The 22,067-nt window shown below is 51.0% G+C and overlaps 1 protein-coding gene across 3 annotated transcripts in view; it reads left to right on the top strand.

The window, feature by feature from the left end:
* The window catches only part of matk (megakaryocyte-associated tyrosine kinase), a 160,820-nt gene extending 139,783 nt beyond the window's left edge, over positions 1-21,037 (top strand). For all 3 annotated transcript variants that reach the window (XM_072482704.1, XM_072482705.1, XM_072482702.1), the window contains 3 exons: positions 7,101-7,296; positions 8,794-8,880; positions 19,847-21,037. In XM_072482704.1, coding sequence (XP_072338805.1) covers positions 7,101-7,296; positions 8,794-8,880; positions 19,847-20,029 — 466 coding nt within the window. In that variant the 3' untranslated portion in view covers positions 20,030-21,037. The remainder of the gene's footprint in view (positions 1-7,100; positions 7,297-8,793; positions 8,881-19,846) is intronic.
* The last annotated feature ends 1,030 nt before the right edge of the window (positions 21,038-22,067 follow it).

Genomic DNA, 22,067 nt, shown 5'->3' with positions numbered 1-22,067 from the left:
GCGGTTGAGAGCGTTTGAGGCCGAGACTGATCCAGAGTCACCGAGGCTAGTCGCAGCGGTTGAGAGTTCTGTTCGGGCAGTGTGTGGTCAGCTGAGCTGGGGTCCTGGGGGTTCATCCAAGATGACATCTCCCATTGGTCGCACATGGCTGGGGGTGCACAAAATGGCGGCGCCCATCCCTCCAACGTGGCGTCCGCGGAAAAAGATGGCGGCGCCCGGGGTCCGCACGTGGCCCTGGGATATGGAAGTGGCGGCGACCGCTGGCCGCGCAGGGCCCGTAGAGAAGTTTGTGGTTGTGGTCCGCATTCGCCGCAGGAGACCGCGGCAACCGCCCGGGCCCGGCATACCCCCACGAAATGGCCCTTTTTGCCGCATCCCTTGCAGGTGGATGCGCGGGCCGGGCAGCGCTGGCGGGGGTGCTTGGCCTGCCTGCAAAAGTAGCAGCGGGACCCCTCAGGGTTGCCAGGCAGCCTTGCAGCACAAGCTTGTGGGGGAATGGGGGATGTCTCGGAATCGGCTGCGGAGAGGTTTCACGCTGCCCAGGGGGCTGCCACGCGGTCGGGAACGTAAGCGCGGGCGTTCCTGGAGGCCACATCCAGAGAGCCTGCAAGGGCCCGTGCCTCTCTGAGACCCAGGGCGTCCTTTTCTAACAGGCGCTGGCGGATTTGTGACGATAGCATACCTGCCACAAAAGTGTTCCGGACTAAGAGTTCCGTGTGTTCGCTCGCCGAAACTTGCGGGCAGCCGCAGCTTCTGCCCAACACCAGGAGTGCACGGTAGAATTCCTCCAGCGATTCCCCAGGGGTTTGCCGTCTTGTTGCAAGCAGATGCCGGGCATAGACCTGGTTTACCGGGCGAATATAGTGTCCTTTTAGCAGCTCTATTGCTGCATCGAAGTCTTCCGCTTCCTCGATGAGGGTGTAAATCTCCAGGCTCACCCTTGAGTGCAGGACGTGCAGTTTCTGCTCTCCCGTGGGTGTGTTTTCAGCCGTCTCACGATACCCTTTAAAGCATGCCAGCCAGTGCTTAAAGATTACCGCTGAGTTCGCCGCGTTGCAGACACTCCGGCTTGATTCGGAGCTCCATCCTTTCTTCTTAAAAAAAACTAGCTTATTAAATTGATGCACAATCAATGACCACTAAAGCGAGGTTGTAGTCCAACTGAAGGCTTTAATAAGCTAGATGCTTCCCCCAGCAGCTCAGCTACAGAATCAGGGCTACCGGGGCGGCACGGGGTGTTGTACCCCGCCTACCAGGGCGGAGCTATCATACACTCTAACCAATAGAAAGCATACAGTTTCCACCAATGGTGCTTTAGCCTATCAGGTACCGTAATACCTATAATACCACTGAATGCACACCAGACAGAGAGAAAGGCGTGCAGGAGATGTGGACTAATCCAGAGTCCACAAACGGAAGGAAATGTCCCACATAGATCAATCTGCAGAACTTGTGGAAGAAAGAAGATGCTAAATGAGTTATTAAAGACAGAGAAGTAAGGAGAATGAGAAGGAAAGGAAACCGAAACATCCATACTCTGGAAGATGGCAATGAGTTTGAGAACACAAGACAGATAAGAATCATACAGCTGCATGCAATTGCTGGAAGTGACGGGTCCCAGAGAAAAGAAAATCACACAACCATTCAGATCAGGAAGAGGGTGAGAAATAAACACACCCATAAATCTGAAGCTTGATACCAGAGCAGAGAGTAACATCATCCCACCCAGATTATACCAGAATATCTTTCCTGTAAATTTGAAAGAAAATGGTTACCCCAGGAAAAGTGCTTTGAAATTAAGCAATGCGAAACAGAGGAACTGAAATTAAACAGCTAGGAACAGCCCAAATCAGAGGGACATAGTTCTAATTGTGAGATTTATAACTTTGTTATGTTTTGGCGCTATTAATTTATGGTCAAATTAATGGGGTCACGTGACCTGTGCTGAAGTATGCCTGACAAAAGGTATGGGTGATGGGGTTGCTAAGGAAGGCCTAAATCAGGCTTTTCCAACTTTTTTCACCTGAGATTGAGACACATTTCTATTTTCTCCTCACCCAAGGTGCTGATAAGGTATGGCACAGCATTAAACATGAATTTAAAAATAAAGCTGAGGTGTGGAGGAAAGGAACAACTCGCTCATGAGAATAAAGCAAGTAATACATTCACCACATTCACCCCCTATTAAAAATTGAAGTCCAGTGAGGGTGAAGTGGGCTCACAGGTTGAGTCTGTCCGGCACCTTGATTGTTCGCTGCGATCACCTGAGCTCTGGTTTCGCTGCGGGCACGGGTGTTGAACTCGTCACTGCGGGCACGGGTGTTGAACTCGTCGCTGCGGGCAGGGGTGTTGAACTCGTCGCTGCGGGCACGGGTGTTGACTCTGGGAGCGTGTCTTCTGGAGCTTCATCCCTGTAGATCGGCGATGGGGGGTGCGGGGGTGTAGGCCATGTAGGGTCAGGGGCGGTGTTCGGTGTAGGGTGGGGGGGTAAGTGATGGTCGCAGGGGAACCGGCGGGTGCCAGGTCCCGGAGGGAGACTGTATCTTGTCGGCCGTCGTGGTGCGCCACGTAGGCATACTGGGGGTTGGCGTGAAGGAGCTGGACCCTCTCGACCAGAGGGTCGGACTTATGGCTCCTCACGTGCTTTCGGAGGAGGACAGGCCCCGGTGTCGTCAGCCAGGACGGAAGCGAGACCCCGGAGGTGGATTTCCTGGGGGAAACAAATAGGCGGTCATGAGGGGCCTCATTCGTGGCTGTGCAAAGGAGTGACCTAATGGAGTGGAGCACGTCAGGGAGGATCTCCTGCCAGCGGGAAACTGGGAGACTCCTAGACTGTAGGGCCAGGAGGACGGCCTTCCATACCGTCGCGTTCTCCCTCTCCACCTGTCCGTTTCCCCGGGGGTTGTAACTGGTAGTCCTGCTCGAGGCGATGCCCTTACCGAGCAGGTACTGACGCAGTTCGTCGTTCATAAACGAGGAGCCCCGGTCATTGTGGAGGTAAGTGTGGAAAGGAACAGGGTGAAGATACTATGTAGGGCCTTAATGACAGTGGCCGTGGTCATGTCGGGGCATGGGATTGCAAAGGGGAAACGGGAGTACTTGGCAACGACGTTAAGAAAATACACGTTGCGGTCAGTGGAGGGGAGGGGCCCTTTGAAGTCGATACTGAGGCGCTCAAAGGGGCGGGATGCCTTCACCAGGTGGGCCTTATCTGGTCGATAGAAGTGCGGCTTACACTCCGCGCAGATTTGGCAGTCCCTGGTCATGGCCCTGACCTCCTCGGTGGAGTAGGGCAGGTTGCGGGCCTTGATGAAGTGGAGAAGCCGGGTGATCCCCAGGTGACAGAGGTCATTGTGGATGGCCCGGAGTCGGTCATCTTGCATGCTGGCGTATGTGCCACGGGACAGGGCATCTGGGGGCTCGTTGAGCTTCCCTGGGTGATATACAATATCGTAGTTATAGGTGGAGAGTTCGATCCTCCACCTCAAGATTTTATAATTCTTGATCTTGCCCTGCTGTGTATTGTTGAACATGAAGGCTAACGACCGTTGTCGGTGACAAGGGTGAACCTCCTACCAGCCAGGTAGTGCCTCCAATGCCGCACAGCTTCCACAATGGCTTGAGCTTCTTTTTCGACTGAGGAGTGTTGAATCTCACAGGCGTTGAAGGTACGGGAAAAAAAGGCTACAGGCCTGCCTGCCTGATTGAGGGTAGCGGCGAGGGCGACCTCTGACGCGTCGCTCTCCACCTGGAAGGGGGTGGACTCGTCCACCGCGCGCATCGCGGCTTTGGTAATATCTGCCTTGATGCGGCTGAAGGCCTGGCGGGGCTCAGTTGGCGGGGGAAGATGGTGGCTTTGATAAGAAGTTTGAAATTGGCATACTCGACGCCCTGTATCGTGAGGTTCGCGACACAGTACCCCCGGATCTGCACTGAATGTGATCCGGAAGCGAGGGAGATTGTTTGGAATGCAGGGGAAATTTGGAGAGAACAGCGCCTTGCTGTGTCTGGATGTACAAAGCTCTCCGTGCTCCCAGAGTCAAACAGGCAGGACGGTCATCATCGAGTTCCTGAGGTGCTTGGGCTGTGACTGGTCGAAGGTGACAGCGCCGAGCTGCGTGTAACCAGCGTGGTCGGAGGTTGTGGGGTGGTCCTAAGATGGCTGCCCCCGTTGGTGGCACCTGTCGGGCGGCGTTGAAGATGGCGGCCCCCGTGGGTCGCACGTGTTGGGTAGGGTTAAAGATGGCTGCCCCCATGGACAGCACGAGGCTGATGACGCGTCCGAAGGGGGTGGTACCGGCAGGCACGCAACCATGGTGCGGGGCCTGCGGGCCTGTGAGTCTGAAAGTCGGGCCTGTGATTTAGAAGATTTGGATGTGGCCAGGCAGACTTTGGCAAAGTGTCCTTTCTTGCCACAGTCGCTACAGGTCGCGTTCCGAGCCAGGCAATGCTGCCTGAGGTGCTGGTTCTGGCCGCAGAAATAGCAGGGCAGCCCCCCAGATTGGGCGGGCAGCTGCGCGGCACAGGTCTGGGCCACCTTCTGTTCGGGTGTCCACAAAGGGATCACGTGGTCGGAGGGCAAAGCTTTGAGGCTCTGAAACGCTACTTCTAAGGAGGTGGATAGTTTTACCGTCTCTTCTAGGTCGAGGGCGCTCTTTTTGAGCAAGCGCTGTCTGACGTAGTTGGATCTGACTCCAGCCACAGAGGTGTCCCGGATGGCGAGTTCCATATGCTGCGAGGCCATGACGTCCTTATAATTGCAGTTTCGAGCGAGTACCTTCAGGTCGCATAGGTATTCCTCCAGCGATTCCCCGGGGCATTGACGACGAGTGGTGAGGAGATGCCGCGTGAACACTTCGTTCACCAGCCTCACGTACTGCCTTTTCAGGATCGCGACCGCGTCTGCGTACGTGGTCGCTTCCTCGATCTGCATGGAGATTCTGTGGCTCACCCGGGCGTAGAGGATACTCAGTTTCTGTTCCTCAGTGATGGTGGGCGAGGAGCAGGTGGCGAGGTAGGCCTCAAAACAGCGGAGCCAATGCGAAAAAATTCCTTTGGCCCCTGCTGCCTGAGGGTCGAGTTCCAGTCGATCAGGTTTGAGGGCTGCTTCCATAGCGATATTGTAGCTGATTAAATTGATGCAACCATCAATTCACACGAGACGGAGAGTTAAAGTGAACAGTGGTTTTAATCAGCTAGAACTGTGCTTGCCTGCGATTGCTCTGTACTGAGTGCCGCCTACAGGCTGCAGATCTATATACCTCCCCTGAGGGGGCGGAGCCATAGGCGCAGCCCACAAGGGCACCAACATAATGTAATGTAATGTAATACATTGGTGAATGGTAGCAGTAATACATTCACCACACAAAGCAATAAATTGATAATTAAAAGGGGCAATTAATAAAGATCACCATTGCAGTGTGAGAGGGACAGGGTCTGTTTGTCTGGGTCACTCCCAATCTCTTGATGCTTATTCACACACCCTCACTGTGATTTTGAGTTGGTGTGTGGGGCTAAGGGGTGTGGGAATCCTGAGGCTGTGAGTGAGCCAGACACGCATGCACTCCCACACGCACTCTCTCTTTCTCTCTCCCCCACACTCACTCACAAACACTGTCTCTGAGGGCAGGATTTTCCAGTCCAGCTCACAGCAGTAATAGTCATTGGCAGGGCATAAAATTTGCCGGACCTGCCAATTGTCTGTGGAAAATCCCTGCTTCACACTCTGTGCTCCTCACCTCGCTCACTCTGCCTCCCTCTCTCTCTCTTCTCCCTTCTCTCTTTCTTCCACACCCTTGGGCAGCAAGTCTCTTAACCCTCACTACCCCCTCCCCTATCTGCCCTCACCAGCCTCCTCCCTAGCCCAGTCCAGCCGAGCAGACTTTCTCTCTAACCTCTCTCTCTCTCCCTCCCCCTGCCAATATATTTTTTCCAGAGCACACATGTTGCCGCCAATGTAGTTCCTCCTCCAATCAGAGATTGTTTCTCTCCCACATTTGATGCTGACAAGCTCTCGAGTGAGCCAATCAGCAGCTAATGCCGTAGTGGAGTGGACTGTGATTGGGGGAGCAGTTTCCTTCAGAATCTTCTCCTCCATTTGCTGACATTTTATAAACTGCCTCCAGGGATCACATCCGGCCTATGGCACACACGTTGAACAGGCCTGGCCTAAATTATTTTACCATTGACCAAGCAACAGTGGGATGAGTCCCTAAAGTGGTATTATTCGTCCACTTAATGGCCTCAGCTGGCGGTGGTACAGGAATGCTCTACACAGGAGCCTCAGTTAGCTCAGTTGGTTAGACAGCTAGCATGTGCGTATGGATCAGATTAAAGCACGGAGCTCAATCCCTGTCCTGGCTGAGGTAGATTTGGGGCCTGCGCTTTGTTTAAAATCTAGACCATCTAACATGGTTTAATGAATAATTGGCAAGAACCTGCCTTTCTGAAAGAGGAATACTCTCCATGGGCCTTTCCACCATGGACTTAATTGGGCCCACACCTGCTACCCTCCCACCTGATTGAATGCCTGCCCCGCTGCCAAATGGGAGGCATTGCATTCCACACCACAGGAGTGTCAGCCTGGATCATGTGCTTCCATCTTTGGGGCAGGACTTGAACCTTAAACTTTCTAATTCTGGAAATGCTGCATCTCCCACCTTCCATAACTTAGAAAGGGTCCATTTGTGGGAGTCTGGACAGTGAGCTGGTTAGTCAACCACGAGGTGATCACAACTGCATTCTGCCTCTTTCCTGCCTCCTACATCTCAGCTATCAAAGCCACGCCCACAAATAGCAGTCTAAAAACGGGAGAACCCTGACTCACTCCTACCCCATTTCCATCTCCCAGTCTCCTTTCTTAAACTAGGGGCACTGAGTCCAATTGTGGCGCGCCTAACTCAGTTCTGGCCAAAGTCGACTCATAAAGTAGGCACCAGAAAGACAAACTAGCCTTCTGTCTCCCCCAATTCTGAACCATACCAGGAGTGCTTTTAATCAGTGGCACCACAAGGATTCCTCTCACAGTGGCTCACATGCCCCTTTCTCCTCTCACTCATTGAAATTTGTGTTTTCTTTCCCGCTGCTCTTTGTTATTATAGTGATATCTGTGAGGGAATGGAGTACCTGGAATCGAAAAAGCTTGTTCATCGAGACTTGGCAGCCCGGAACATTCTGATCGCAGATGACAGTATTGCCAAAGTGAGCGACTTTGGGCTGGCTAAAGGGGTGTCTAGCGCCCGGGACCAGGCAAAGCTTCCAGTGAAGTGGACAGCACCGGAGGCATTGAAACACCATGTAAGAGCGGGAGAGCCAGTTCTCATTCTGAGTGCAGATTGAACAGTGAACGTACCCATTACATAACCTCATAACAGGACTGATAGCTGTCACCTTGCCAGTAAAGGAGTTTTCTCACTTCGACAGTGGCATGGTGGTAATGTCACTGGACTAGAAATCCAAACGCCCAGACTAATGCTCTGGAGATAAGTGTTCAAATCCTACCACGGCTGGTGGATAGAATATGAATTTAATTAAAACGAATAAAACTGGAATTTAAAGCTAGTCTCACTAATGGTGACCAGGAAGCTATTATCACATGTTGTAAAAGCCTATCTGGCTTATATAGGCCTCCAGATCCACAGCAACTTGGTTTGTTTGTATCTTTTGAAATGTAACCAGTCTGATTGTCGCATCTGGCTTTCTGTAGTTATGTGACTGGGCCATGAGGCTGCTTCTGGAGGCAGACATCTTAAGGCAGTTCAATACAGCCTCTCACAGAGACAAGACATTGAAGAAATACAGCTGCCCTTACACAGTTCAGGGTCAATTAAGGGTGGTAATAAATACTGGCCTTGCCAATGATGTCCACATCCTATGAAAAATAATATCTCTTGGGTCCCCTCTTGGGTGGGGGGGGGGGGGGGGGCACCATTCCTTGACACTGACCTCTCTCTGGTATCTCACTCCACTCACTATTCTACACCTGCAAAGTTAGCAGAATATTGGGCCAATGGGAAGCATTACTGCCTAGTTTGAACGTCATAGTCATATGCACACCCGTGCTCGCACACTCATGGACACACACACATGTGGATACACATGTACATCGAGACACTTTCCAACCCAGTTGGGCAAGATGCAAACAGGTAGCCAGCCCCAAGGAAGTCTACCTACCACAGCACACATCAGTGCCTTCAGGAGAAAACCGGAGCCAATTGTCATTCTAGGATCATAGAATCACTGAGTTACAACTTAGACCGAAGTGGAGGAACTTGTTTAACGGCTGTAAGAGCATTGGAAACTGCCACTGGGAATTGCTCTCCAGGTGAGCCCAGCAGCTGGGGGACACAATACTGACACTTAAATTTACACTCATTATACCTCAATCTCTTCAAACCTGCCAGAACCCTTTCAACTGCCTTAATCTTGGATTTCCTCTAAATTACAGTCAGACACGAGATATTCTAACTCTTCCCCTGTGCCCCTCTCTTATTCTTTCTGAAAAGCGCTCGATTGAACTATTGTGTGTTGACAGGATTGATTTGGGTTGACGCAGAGCCATTGGTGTGACAGCTATCAGGGACTCCGGTAACTCTATCCCATCCTCTGATTGAAGTGGCCACTTAAACCCCGCAGGCCTTGCTACTTAAATGGCAGTCTGTCACCATCCCATTGAGTGAGAGAGAGAAAATGAAGAGCCCACTGGTATATTTTCTGCCAATGTGTTAAGCTTATTACACATGTAATTGTCCAGACGGGAGCGTCTATAACAAGTTTCCTCATTCCTTCTGACAGAAATTCTCCACTAAATCGGATGTCTGGAGTTACGGAATTCTTATGTGGGAGCTGTTTTCGTACGGCCGAGCTCCCTACCCTAAGTTGGTGAGTGGTTACAACCTGTCAATCACTCTTCAGATTTTGTCTATTGTTATGCAGAATTTGGTTCTCTCTAAAATTACTATCAAGTCCTCGGAATGCAGGCTGCCTGGGATATGACAAAACCTCAGGCTCATCATGTCCTGCTGGTCAATCCCAGTCCCTCTCGACTTTTTCCCTGCAATTAATTGTTACATTCTCAGGACCAAACAAGCTTTCGTTCATTCGCAAACCTCTGTGCAAAGTCTAATCTTCAATCAGGTACAGGCAGCCCTCAGACTTATGGCGCAATTGGTTGCTGGAAACTGCGTCGTAAATCGGAACCAATTTCCCCATTGGAACAATGTTAAAAGGGGACCGTCAGCGGGACCAGGCAGAATTATTAGCGGCAAATTGCGAATTCCTTTCTCGCGGGTTTTAGACGTTGGTCCCGATGCATTCAAACCTCTGCCAACGCTCCACAGCGACTGTTCTCAGCCCCGTTTCCTCTGGTTTTCAAATAACGGTTTTCCGGTTTCTGGGCCCTAGCTCGGCCGGGCAGCGCGCTGCCGGTGGGCCGTAGCGACCGCTCTCCATGGCAACCTTCCAGTCTGGAGTTATGACCTGGAGGATGAATGGTGCAGGGGACCTAGCGTTTCGGCAGGAGGTTCCCCAACTTTCCAGGACTCATTCAAAGCATATCAAATTTATAAATCATACTTCTAAAAGTGTAAAAGATGGGCTGGCATGGCATCGTAAAGTCAAAACCAACATTGTAAATTTGGAACAGGTTGAAAATTTTAAATATATATATATTTTTAATGAAAATTTTCATTTATAACCAACAAACATATCAAACACACAATCCAAGAACAAAATTGCATATACCAAAATAACTGATCTAAATAAAATACATCTTTGAACTGGACATTCGAGAAATGTTATTCGAATGTATATTTGTGATGGCCATGGTAACAATCTGATACTTTTTCACAATTGTGACAGATGTAGTTAAAAACTATAGCCTAAAAATACTCTGTTGTAACTTGAGAGGGGGGGGGAGGGGGGGGGGTGCCAGCGTACAGCCCCACAGGCCGAGGCAAACCAAAGGTGGTAAGGCTTTGCCCTGTTTTAGGGCCCTGTTGCTATAGTGCTGCTTGTGGGCACCCGCAACCCTGGTGTAGTGCAAAAAGTTTGCTTTCCCTGAGTTAAGGGTGCTGCCGCCCCTTCCCCCTTAGCTGCTGGTCACGAACAGATCTTGGATGATGTTGGTGAACTGCTTCCAGTAGAACTCTTCCTCCGTCCTCCTGATGGCAAATTTTATTTTTTCAAGCCTCAGGAATTGCGCTAGGTTGGACAGCCAGTCTGCAGCCGGGCGCTGCCAACCTCCGTCCGAGCGAGAGTCACCGCCAGGCAATCAGGGAGGTGAACACGTGGGGGTCGACATCCCTCCCAACAAAGAGTTTGGTCTGGTCTGACACCCCGAAGACCACAACTAAAGGGCATGGCTCCACCCTCACCCCCACAACTTTGGACATGACCTCGAGAATGGTGGTCCAGAACCCGCTCCATTTGGGACAGGACCAGAACATATGGGAGTGGCAGGCCGGATCCCCCTAACATCATTCGAACTTGTCTTCCACCTTTGGGAAGAACCCGCTCATGCATGTCTTGGTCAGATGCACCCAGTTCCTCCTCCCATCTTTCTCTTGTCTCGTCTAGTGTGGTCTTTATTCTTCTCTAACAGCTGACCATATATGTCTGTGCATTTACCGTCCACTAATTCATCCTGCTCTAACAGTCTGTCCAGTAGGGTGTGTCTGGGTAGCTGAGGGAATGTCTGCCTCCTTGTGGAGGAAGTCTCGTAATTGCAGGTACCGGAGCCTGTTCCCTTTCCCTGGGTGATCAGGTGGTCAGACCAGATTGCTGCCTAAGTGCAATTCTTCACACATGGATCGAAGCAGTGAGGAGTAGTACAGTGGCAGACTATTCAGCTGGAGCAGACATCACAGTCATGTTTCTTTGTAATATTCTTTCATGGGGTAGGGACATCATTTGCAGGGCCAGCAGTTATTGCTCATTCCTAATTGCCCTTGAACTGGGTGGTCTGCTGTTGGCCCTGTGTAGTTAAGAGCCAATCACATTGCTTTGAGTCTGGAGTCTCATGTAGGCCAGACCTGGTAAGGATGGCAGATTTCCTTCCTTAAACAAGTATTAGTGAGCCAGATGGGTTTTCTTTTACGACAATCAATGCTAGTTTTGTGGTCTTCATTACTGCAGCTAATTTTTAATCCCAGAATTTTATTAATAAATTCGGAAAATTGGCACGTTGGGATTAGAATCCATATCCTCAGAGAATTAGCTTGGGCCTCTGGATTACTAGTTCAATGACATTACCATTACGTCACCATCTCCTTTGATCAGATGTCCTGGGTGGTAAGCAGGAATGGGAATCCCAGCTATATCCTGGCATATATGGGCTGGGCAGGGAACAGATAAGGATTTGGGGCTGGTACAGGGGCAGAACATGCATTCATAGAGTCAGAGAATCATAGAATTTACAGTGCAGAAGGAAGCCATTCAGCCCATCGAGTCTGCACCGGCTCTTGGAAAGAGCACCCTACTTAACCCTACACCTCCACCCTATCCCCGTAACCCTGCAACCCCATCTAACCTAAGGGCAATTTGGCATGGCCAATTCACCTAACCTGCACATCTTTGGACTGTGGGAGGAAACCGGAGCACCCGGAGGAAACCCACGCAGACATGGGGAGAACCGTGCAGACTCCGCATAGAGTGACCCCAGCAGGAATCGAACCTGGGACCCTGGCGCAGTGAAGCCATAGTGTTAACCACTATGCTACCGTGCTGCAGTGATGGGATGGAGCGGAAGTATGAGCCACTGTTGGAAATCCAATTTCAACTTAAGCAACAAAAGCACAGGGACAAAGGAGGACCAATGGGTGGGCCATAATTCACCGGCTGTTCGCTGGAGGATGGATCCTCTATTCCTGCCGGCAGTGCACCCCTGCCCACGGGTTTCCCGGCGGCTTGGGGTGACTTCAGTGGAAAATCCCATTGACAGTGCGCGGGAACAGAGAATCCCACCGCCAGTGCGCGGGAACAGAGAATCCCACCGCCAGTGCGCGGGAACAGAGAATCCCACCGCCAGCGAACGGTGCACCGCCTCCTGCCGCCGAGAAACATGCGGCTAGGGGGCCAGATAATCTTGCCCGTGAATATTCGAAACCCCAGAAAATAATCTTGATTGTAACCTAACCAGTTTGATGCAACTGGAGCATTCAGGCCAAATACTCAGTTTACGCTTTGGAGACAAGAGCAGAATTTCTTCAAGTTGGGCATTTCTGGAAGAGAATTGACAGTGAAATAAATATCAATCCAAATATAAAATACTGGGGGCGGGGACAGAAACAGACAACTGGAAATATACTCAGCAGACAAGGCAGCATCTACGGAGAGAGAAACAAACTTAACTCTTGGGTTCTGACATGAACTCTGCATTTCTCTTTCCGCAGTTGCTGCCTGACCTGCTGAGTATTTCCGGCATTCTTTTAAATTGCCTTTATCGACTTGGGGATATTTACCGTCCCATTTTACACCTGGTCCTGTTTTAACGCTGCATTGACTTCAAAGTCAATGAGTGGCATGGTGGCACAGTGGTTAGCACTGTTGTCTCTGTTGCCTCACAGCACCAGGGACCCGGGTTCAATTCCAACCTCGGGTGACTGTCTGTGTGGAGTTTGCACTTTCTCCCCATGTCTGCGTGGGTTTCCTCCAGGTTCTCCGGTTTCCTCCAAAGATGTGCAGGTTACGCTGATTGGCCATGATAAATTGTCCCTTAGTGTGCTAGGTGAGGTTACTGGGTTACGGGCATAGAGTGAGGACGTGGGCCTAGGTAGGTGCTCTTTCCAAGGGTTGGTGCAGACTCGATGGGCCGAATGTCCTTCTTCTGCACAGTGGAAATTCTATGATTCCAAAGATGTGCAGGTTAGGTGGATTGGTCATGCTAAATTGTCCCTTAATTAACAAAATGTTCGGTGGGGTTATTGGATTACGCCAGTGTTTTTCAAACTTTTTTTCCGGCGACACATTTTTACCAACCGGCCACCCTTCCCGACCCACGCCGGCCGACCTTCGCAGCCCATGCCGGCTGACCTGCGTGACCCACCATTTTCTCTTACCTTGTTAGTTGCTGACAAAAATGGAGGAAATGGTTCTGGTTCCCTTTGGCCCCAATGGTCCCTTTGTCGCTTTCGTCCCTTTGGCCCCCCAAACTTGTAAAAAAAAAAGGCTGCGGCCGTATAAAAAAAATGCAGCTGCATTGTGCATGCATGCCCAATCATCGGTGCGCATGTGCCTAGTTTTGCGCATGCGCACTGATCATCGGGCACGCATGCGCAGTGCGGCTGAATATTTTTTATACGGTCGCGCCCTTTTTGGAGGCCGCTTGCAGCCGGCATAGTTAAAAGTCGGCTGTTGCGCATGGATTTGCGCGATCAGGAGCGCCGCGACGGACGGCTCCGCGACCCTCCCGACACCCGCCCGCGACCCACCTGCGGTCGCGTCCCCGAGTTTGACAATGCCTGGATTACGGGGATAGGGTGGAGGCATGGGTTTAAGTAGGGTGCTCTTTCCAAGGGCCAGTGCAGACGTATTGGGCCAAATGGTCTCCTTCTGCACTGTAAATTCTGTGAAATAGTGATTCTATGGAATGGAATTCAAACCAGGAGCTGGATTCTCTGATCCCCGACGCCGAAATTGCGTTTGGCGACGAGGCGGAGAATCCCCGATGATGACGAAATGGGGGCTGCGATGCTCCGCCTCCTGAAAAGCGGCATACTCTAGGAGTACACAGCATGCCGCATCCACGGCCTCAGGCCATTGCCTCAGGCGCGCCCCACGATGCTCCTTCCCCGACCGGCTGAGTTCCCGACAGCGTGGGACTCTCATGGTCTCATCCGTCGGGATCTCAGTGTGGGGGCTGCGGACTCAGTCCAGTGCTGCCACAGTCGGGCAGAACCGATCCGCGGGTAGGTGGCATTATTCGGAGCTGGGGACACTGTGGTGGGGTGGTACGGGGCGCGCGAGCCGGCCGAAGGGGGGACTATTTTTGCAGACGTTTTTGCAGATTTTTGCTGCGTCCGCCATGAAGCATGGTGCACCCGCTGCAGGCCACCGCCATGCGCTTGCGCAGACACAGACCCGGTAATGCTCCGGGACGTATCGACAGCTAGAGCTGGGAGTTCTACGCTGCCTGGCTGTTAGCCCCCGGAGCAGGGAATCACTGCCCGTTTTGCGCCATTTTCCCAAATGGAGAGTCCGGCCCCAGGTATTAAACCCAAACCTGCCCCATTCCTCCTGGTTGGGTCAAATTAAAATCAGGGCTTAGGGGTTGGTCCACATTTTAGAAACACTCAAGCAGGTCATTCTATTTGAAGGAGATTCTTTCTAACCCCGAATGTCCTTGTACTTCAGATTTTACAGAGCAAGATATTTGATCTAAGGGGTCTGTAACTTGCCTTTTTTAAAACTAGAATGCATTCCTTCTTCAACTCCTTGTAAGCCAAAAGTATATAGGGGACTGGGATCGTCGAAGGGAGGTTCCCGTTTCGAGCCCCCCCCCCCTTTTACCAAAGGATCTCCATTCAATATTCCAATCTCCCTTTTGACTTAACATGCTGGCTGGCCTGTTGCGCAGTTCCTGCAAGTTCTCTTTCGTTCTGGATTTCTAATCATTTACACTCTGTTTGCTTCTCCACCTCAGCCAGAAAGAAATCAGGCAGACAGAAATTACTGTCACATGCTTGTTACAGCACAGAAGGAGGCCATTTGGCCCATCGTGTTTGCACCGGCTCGCTGAATGAGCAACTGGACCGAGTGCCAGTCTCCCACCTGCTCACCCTAACTCTGCCCATTCTCCCTTTTCAGATAAGGGCCCAATTTACTTTAATTCACTTCAATAAAAGGCATTTTTATGCACAATTCCCTCACTGCCACCCCCATCCTGTATCACGTACTCTGTGTTGAAATGGACAATGTTGCTGATGATCCCAGAAGCTCTTAAAGACCAGGGGCGAAATTCTCCCCCAACGGCGGGATGTCCGCCGACTGGCGCCAAAGCCGGCGCCAATCAGACGGGCATCGCGCCGGCCCAAAGGTTCGGAAGGCTCCGCATCTTTGGCGGCCTAGCCCCAACATTGAGGGGCTAGGCCAACGTCGGAGGGATTTCCGCCCCGCCAGCTGGCGGAAATGGCGTTTGTTTCCCCGCCAGCTGGCGCGGAAATGCGGCGCATGCGCGGGAGCGTCAGCGGCCGCTGTCAGTTTCCCAGCGCATGCGCGGGAGCGTCAGCGGCCGCTGTCAGTTTCCCGTGCATGCGCAGTGGGGAGAGTCTCGTCTGCCTCCGCCATGGTGGAGGCCGTAGCGGAGGCGGAAGGGAAAGAGTGCCCCCACGGCACAAGCCCGCCCGCGGATCGGTGGGCCCCGATCGCGGGCCAGGCCACCGTGGGGGCACCCCCCCGGGGTCAGATCGCCCCGCGCCCCCCCCAGGACCCCGGAGCCCGCCCACGCCGCCTGGTCCCGCCGGTAAATACCAGCTTTGATTTACATCGGCGGGACAGGCAATTCCTGGGCGGGACTTCGGCCCATCCGGGCCGGAGAATCCAGCGGGGGGTCCCGCCAACCGGCGCGGCCGGATTCCCGCCCCCGCCCAATCTCCGGGAGCGGAGACTTCGGCGGGGGCGGGATTCACGGCGGCCAACGGCCATTCTCCGACCCGGCGGGGGGTCGGAGAATGACGCCCCTGATGACCATAGGCTGATTTCCCCTGTGAGGGGGAGAGCTGACTGGTGGTGATTTAACCTGAGGGTCACCACACCTCAGGTGAGGGACAAGGTTGTGAAGGTGGGGCCTTCATGAATAACCTCAGCCGATACGGGAATTGAACCCGCGCTGTTGGCATCGTTCTGCATCAAAAACCAGCCGTCCAGCCAACTGAGCTAAACCAACCCCTTAAACGGTTAAAAACCAGGACTGTATGTGCTCGATCCTTGCTGTCTCTCTCACTGCCTACCCTCGTCTCGAGATGCCCTTGGCAACACCGTTGCCGTGGAAATAAAACTTCCTGCCCATAATCCTCCATTATCCCCTCTCTCTTTATCCTCATGTGACACTTAATTACTTGCTAAATTGGAAGAGCTCCTTCCAAGAGTTGCGAACAGCGGTTAACGCGTTATGCAGATGGAATGACAGAGCTTTCAGGAGGCTGTCCTGCCCGACTGCCACGCCAAAGCATTTCTTCTCATATAACCTTTTAAATTGAAGGCAGTCTGATTGGCTCCTCCCATCCCCGTGCATATTAATACATGTCCAGAGGCATTGTGACTGGCTCCTCCCTCAGAAAAATGTTCCCTTGTTAAATTAGAGGAATTGAAGTAAGTATCTGATAACAAACAAATTATTATCATGATCATCTTCATGACATGCTACACTGAGCTGATATATTGGTGACTGTTATCACTGAGAGAAGGCTGCAGTTGGAGCCAGCTGGCTGAATGAGCAACTCAACCGAGTGCCATTCTCCCACCTTCTCACAGTAACTCTGCGTATTCTCCCTTGCTAGTTTGTGCCTTTAATGGGGAATTAGTACATTATTGCTGCGATATAATAGATGATGGCGATAGCAGAATTTCTAGTCAGGCAGTCTTTTTCTTTTGTGTTTCACAAATGAATTTCAAATGAATTTCAACATGGATGGTTGTGAGATATTGGCCGGAAATTATTCACTTTTCCCGCCCACAGCGTACCCCCGCCTGTGGGTTTCCCACGGTGGCGTAGAGTGGTTTCAATAGAAAATCCCATTGTCAAGTGGCAGGAGGAGTGAATCCCACCACCAGCGAATGGCACGCCGCTGAGAGACCTGTGACTGGGGAACTGGAGAATCCAGCCCATTCAGTAAGAAGAATTGGGCTGGATTCTTCCATTGGGAGATTAAGGGCGGGATTCCCCGTTTCCGGACTCCGTTTCCGCACACTGTTGGGATGGCCTCGGGACATCACCTGAAGGCCCTCCCCGGATGGGCCGATTTCCCGACCGCGTGGTTGGCATGTGGCCTCAGCGGTTGGGAACCCGGCGTGGCTGCTACGGAATGTGACCAGCGTTGCTGCAGTCGGGCGGGAGCTGTGCTGCTGGCCAGGGGGGCTTCGACGAGGGCTAGGGGGACTGGTGGAGGTGGTGTCCCGGGGGGGCACTGTTTAGCAGGTCGGGCCCACGCGCGGCCGGCGCCATGTTGCACGGTGCGACCGCTGCAGGCCGTCGCCATTCACATGCACGGCCACGGACCCATCAATTCTCCGGCTGTCTATTTCATGGAGGTCAGGCATTTTACGTGTCGCGGCTGCTAGCCCTTCACCGGTCGGAGGATCGGTGCTGGGGCGGCGCTAACCTTTCCCACGTAAAACGCCACGGATCCTCCGGACATCGCCTCAAAATTGGAGAATCCAGCCTTAAGTTCTCCCGCTGGAGTAGAATCACTCCTGGTCTGCGCTGGCGCTAGAAGCAGTGCCCAGGAACGATTCCCTCTCCCTCGCTATGCTAATTTATGCATGGCCGGGTGAATCCTGCTGTCAGGCCGCCTGCTCAAAATGGCTTATTGAGAAGAAGAATCTAAGTGAGGTAGAGGAACAAATGATACCAGGAGTGCGAATACCCTGCTCATTAAAAGTAGTGACACATGTCAATAAGGTATGAACAAAAGCTAACCAAACAATGGGGTTTGGTTCTTGACAACTAACATTGAAAAGTAGGGAAGATATACTAAACTTGCACCAAACTTTAGATTGAGCACCCTCAGATTAATGTGTGCGATTCTGCTTGCCATGTTATAAAAAGGATGTAGAGGCACTAGAGAGGGTGCAAAAATTATTTATTATCAGATGGTTAGAAATGCGAGGTTATACCAACCAGGAAATGATGAACAGGCTGCATCTTTTTCCTACTAGAGGTCTTTAAAATTATGAAAGATTTTTTAGGGCAGAGAGAGAGAGAGAGAGAGTTTCTACTTGTGGGAAGAGCCAATGCCATCAGTACAAGATAGTCACAAAGAAATCTATAGGGAATTCGGAAGAAGCTTGTTTACCCAGAGTGGAAGAATGAGAGGAAGAATACGGATGTATTTAAGGGGTACAGAGAACGCTGGAAAAGCTCAGCAGCTCTGGCAGCATCTGTAGCGAGAGAAAACCGAGTTAAAGTTTTGTGTCCATTTGGGTCTTCATCAGAAAGTTAGAGCCAAACACACATCAGTGTTATCTTTGTTTTCTCTCCCTACAGATGCTGTCAGACCAGATGTGTTTTTTCAGCATTCTCTGTTCTTGTTTCAGATTCCAGCATCTGCAGTATTTTGCTTTATTTTGTATTTAAGGGGAATTCGGATAAGTATGTGAGGGAATAAGCTGATAGAGCTGGATGGGGAAGGATGGAAGGAGGCTTGACTAAAGCATAAAGACTGTCATGGAGTAGTTAGGCTGAGAGGCCTGTTTCTCTGCTGTATGTAGAGCGGCACAGTGGTTAGCACTGCCGCCTCTCAGCACCAGGCTACTGGGTTCAAATCCGACCTTTGGTGACTATAGGTGTGGAGTTTGCACATTCTCCTCGTGTCTGCGTGGGTTTCCTCCGGGTGCTCCGGTTTCCTCCCACAGTCCAAAGATGTGCAGGTTAGGTGGATTGGCCATGATAAATTGCCCTTTAGTGTCCAAAGATTAGGTGGGGTTGACAGGAGAGGGATTGGCCTAAATAGGGTGCTCTTTTGATGAGCCAAATGGTCTCCTTCTGCACTATAGGGATTCTGTGGGATTCTATGTTCTTTGTACTCAAAATAAAAAGCAGTTTAATTTAAGTTCAGCACATTGCAACAGGATTTGATTTATTACTAATGATGTGCATAAAAACTGATGGACCTATTCAAGCATCGGGGGCGAGATTCTCCGACCCCCCGCTGGGTCGGAGAATCGCCGGGGGCTGGCGTGAATCCCGCCCCCACCGGTTGCCGAATTCTCCGGCACCGGATATTCGGCGGGGGCGGGAATCACGCCGCGCCAGTTGCCGGGCCCCCCCGCCGCGATTCTCCGGCCCGGATGGGCCGAAGTCCCGCCGCTAAAATGCCTGTCCCGCCGGCGTAGATCAAACCACCTACCTTACCGGCGGGACAAGGCGGCGCAGGCGGGCTCCGGGGTCCTGGGGGGGGTCCAGGGCAATCTGGCCCTGGGGGTGCCCCCACGGTGGCCTGGCCCGCGATCGGGGCCCACCGATCCGCGGGCGGGCCTGTGCCGTGGGGGCACTCTTTCCCTTCCGCCTCTGCCACGGTCTCCACCATGGCGGAGGCGGAAGAGACTCCCTCCACTACGCATGCGCAGGAATGCCGTCAGCGGCCGCTAACGCTCCCGCGCATGCGCCGCCCGGAGATGTCATTTCCGCGCCAGCTGGTGGGGCACCAAAGGCCTTTTCCGCCAGCTGGCGGGGCGGAAATTTGTCCGGCGCGGGCCTAGCCCCTTAAGGTTGGGGCTCGGCCCCCCAAGATGCGGAGCATTCCGCACCTTTGGGGCGGCGCGATGCCCGACTGATTTGCGCCGTTTTGGGCGCCAGTCGGCGAGCATCGCGCCGATACCGGAGAATTTCGCCGCTTATTACACATTTACACCTTTAATAGATCGGTTGTGATGGAATTCTTGGACGGGAGTTGAGAGAGCCTCCCGATGATCTTGGGATCCAAGGCCCAAGAATTCTTAATTTGTCCGTTAGCTCTACTGGCCCAAATATTCTTACGTTGTCAATCCACTTGACGCGTAAATCTATCCCATGACAGCGTTGAACTCTTGGTGGTGATCTTGACTTTAAAGTGTGTTTTGTGAGCCTGGTTTCCCAGATGCACACTGTTGCTGAAATGCCGATTGTTACCTCTCTTCCTGTTTTTTTTTGTAGTCACTGACAGATTTGTCGGACAAAGTGGAGAAAGGGTATCGGATGGAATGTCCAGATAAGTGTCCCACCTCGGTGTACAACATGATGAAATCCTGCTGGGAATACGATCCTGGGAAGCGTCCCACATTTAAGAAGCTCAAGGATAAACTGGAAAAGGGCATGAAGCAAAGAGAATTTGAATAATGACACAGGTTCAAGTGGCCTCTGTGCCTCCTCTTGAAATAACATATTGAGATGAATCATCTCTCGGATTTTATGCTTGAGGTTAACAACAGCAGTCAGTGAAGAATTACAGATAATATATAAAAGGATAAAAAGAAAACCACTTTGTTTCTTGCTGGATTCTGCTATTCACAGTCTGGTGCTTCCCGTCCAAGTTCAGCTTTCTTCAATCATCTTTCCAGTGATTTTTCAAATCCAATGTTTCTGTATGAGATTAGAAATTGCTGTTACTACACCGAATTAACACAGAGCATGTTACAAACACATCAAAACAAGACATCACAATGAACCTTTACAGTCAATATCACACTCACTCACGATAGTCAATGTTACACTCACCCATTACAGTCAATTTCACACTCACTCGCCAAAGTCAATATCACACTCACCCGTCACAGTCAATATCCCACTCACCCGTCACAGTCAATATCACACTCACCCGTCACAGTCAATATCACACTCACCCGTCACAGTCAATATCACACTCACCCGTCACAGTCAATATCACACACTTGCCAGTCAATATCATACTAACTCATAACAGTCAATATCACACTCACTCATTAGAGTCAATATCACACTCACCCATTACAGTCAATTTCACACTCACCCATTACAGTCAATTTCACGCTCACTCACCACAGTCAATATCACACTGATCTGTCACAGTCAATATCACACTCACCCATTAGAGTCAATATCACACTCACTCATTACAGTCAATATCACACTCACCCATTAGAGTCAATATTACACTCGCCCACTACAGTCGATATCACACTCACCCGTCACAGTCAATATCACACTGACCCATCATTGTCAATATCACACTGACCCATCATTGTCAATATCACTATTAAAGATTCTTCTGTGTGGTACGTCCAGAGATGTGGGGCAGACTTGTACCTCAGTGGACACTTGCTGTAAGCATGCCTTCTCAGTATTTTATTAAATGTTGATGTAATTGTGTTTGCAATCATTTCTTTTCTATTAAAATGTTGTGACATGATAAGACCACAATACAAAGGGAGCATATTGTCCTTTAAGTTGAGTGGTACTTTCAAAATGACTTGAACCTGATGCAAATTGGCATATGACATATATATATATAGAGAGAGAGAGAGAGAGATGAATCCATGGCTTAAAGACTAGTGTGGGAGCTGTGACCAGTATTCTTGCAAACCGTGGAACGAGGGAAATGGAGAGGATTTTAGATTATGTACAGGGGTGGATGGTTCTGAAGAGGGGATATTCAGGCTTGCAAAGCAAAAGGTTATGGCAGCATTGCAAGGCAGCTATTTAGGTAATGATATCCAGAGTGTGACAGGAAGGGACAGAGTGTACAAACATAAAAAACAAACAGAGGGAAAAAAATGGTAAAAAGGCAAAGATTTATCACTATTTACTTAAATGCACATAGAATTTGGCACAAAATAAATGGATTCACGGTACACATTGAGGTTGATGGATATGTTCTTAGTCATTACAGCGATGTGGTTACAAGCAAATCAAAGCTGGGAATTAAATATTCAGGGGTGTGACTATTGAAAGAAAGACAGGAAGGAAAGGGTGGTGGGGTAGGTTTATATAAAATTTAGTGTGCAGAAGGAGGCCATTTGGCCCATTGAATCTGCACTGGCCCTTGGAAAGAGCACCCTACTTAAGCCCACACCTCCACCATTTTCCCGTAATCCAATAATCCCACCTAACTTTTTTTCTTTGGACACTAAGGGTAATTTAGAATGGCCAATCCACCTAACCTGCACATCTTTGGACTGTGGGAGGAAACCGGAGCACTCGGAGGAAACCCACGCAAACACCGGGAGAACGTGCAGACTCCACACAGTGACCCAAGCCGGAAATTGAACCCAGGTCCCTGGCGCTGTGAAGCAACAGTGCTAACCACTGTGCTACCGTGCTGCCTCATAATAATCTTTATTAGTGTCACAAGTAGGTTTATGCTCACACTGTAATGACGTTACTGTGAAAATCCCATAGT

Source organism: Scyliorhinus torazame, chromosome 18 (genome assembly GCF_047496885.1).
Source record: "Scyliorhinus torazame isolate Kashiwa2021f chromosome 18, sScyTor2.1, whole genome shotgun sequence".
Lineage (NCBI taxonomy): Eukaryota > Metazoa > Chordata > Chondrichthyes > Carcharhiniformes > Scyliorhinidae > Scyliorhinus > Scyliorhinus torazame.
The sequence above is the reverse complement of the archived record's forward strand: the minus strand, read 5'-3'. Positions and strand labels throughout refer to the sequence as shown.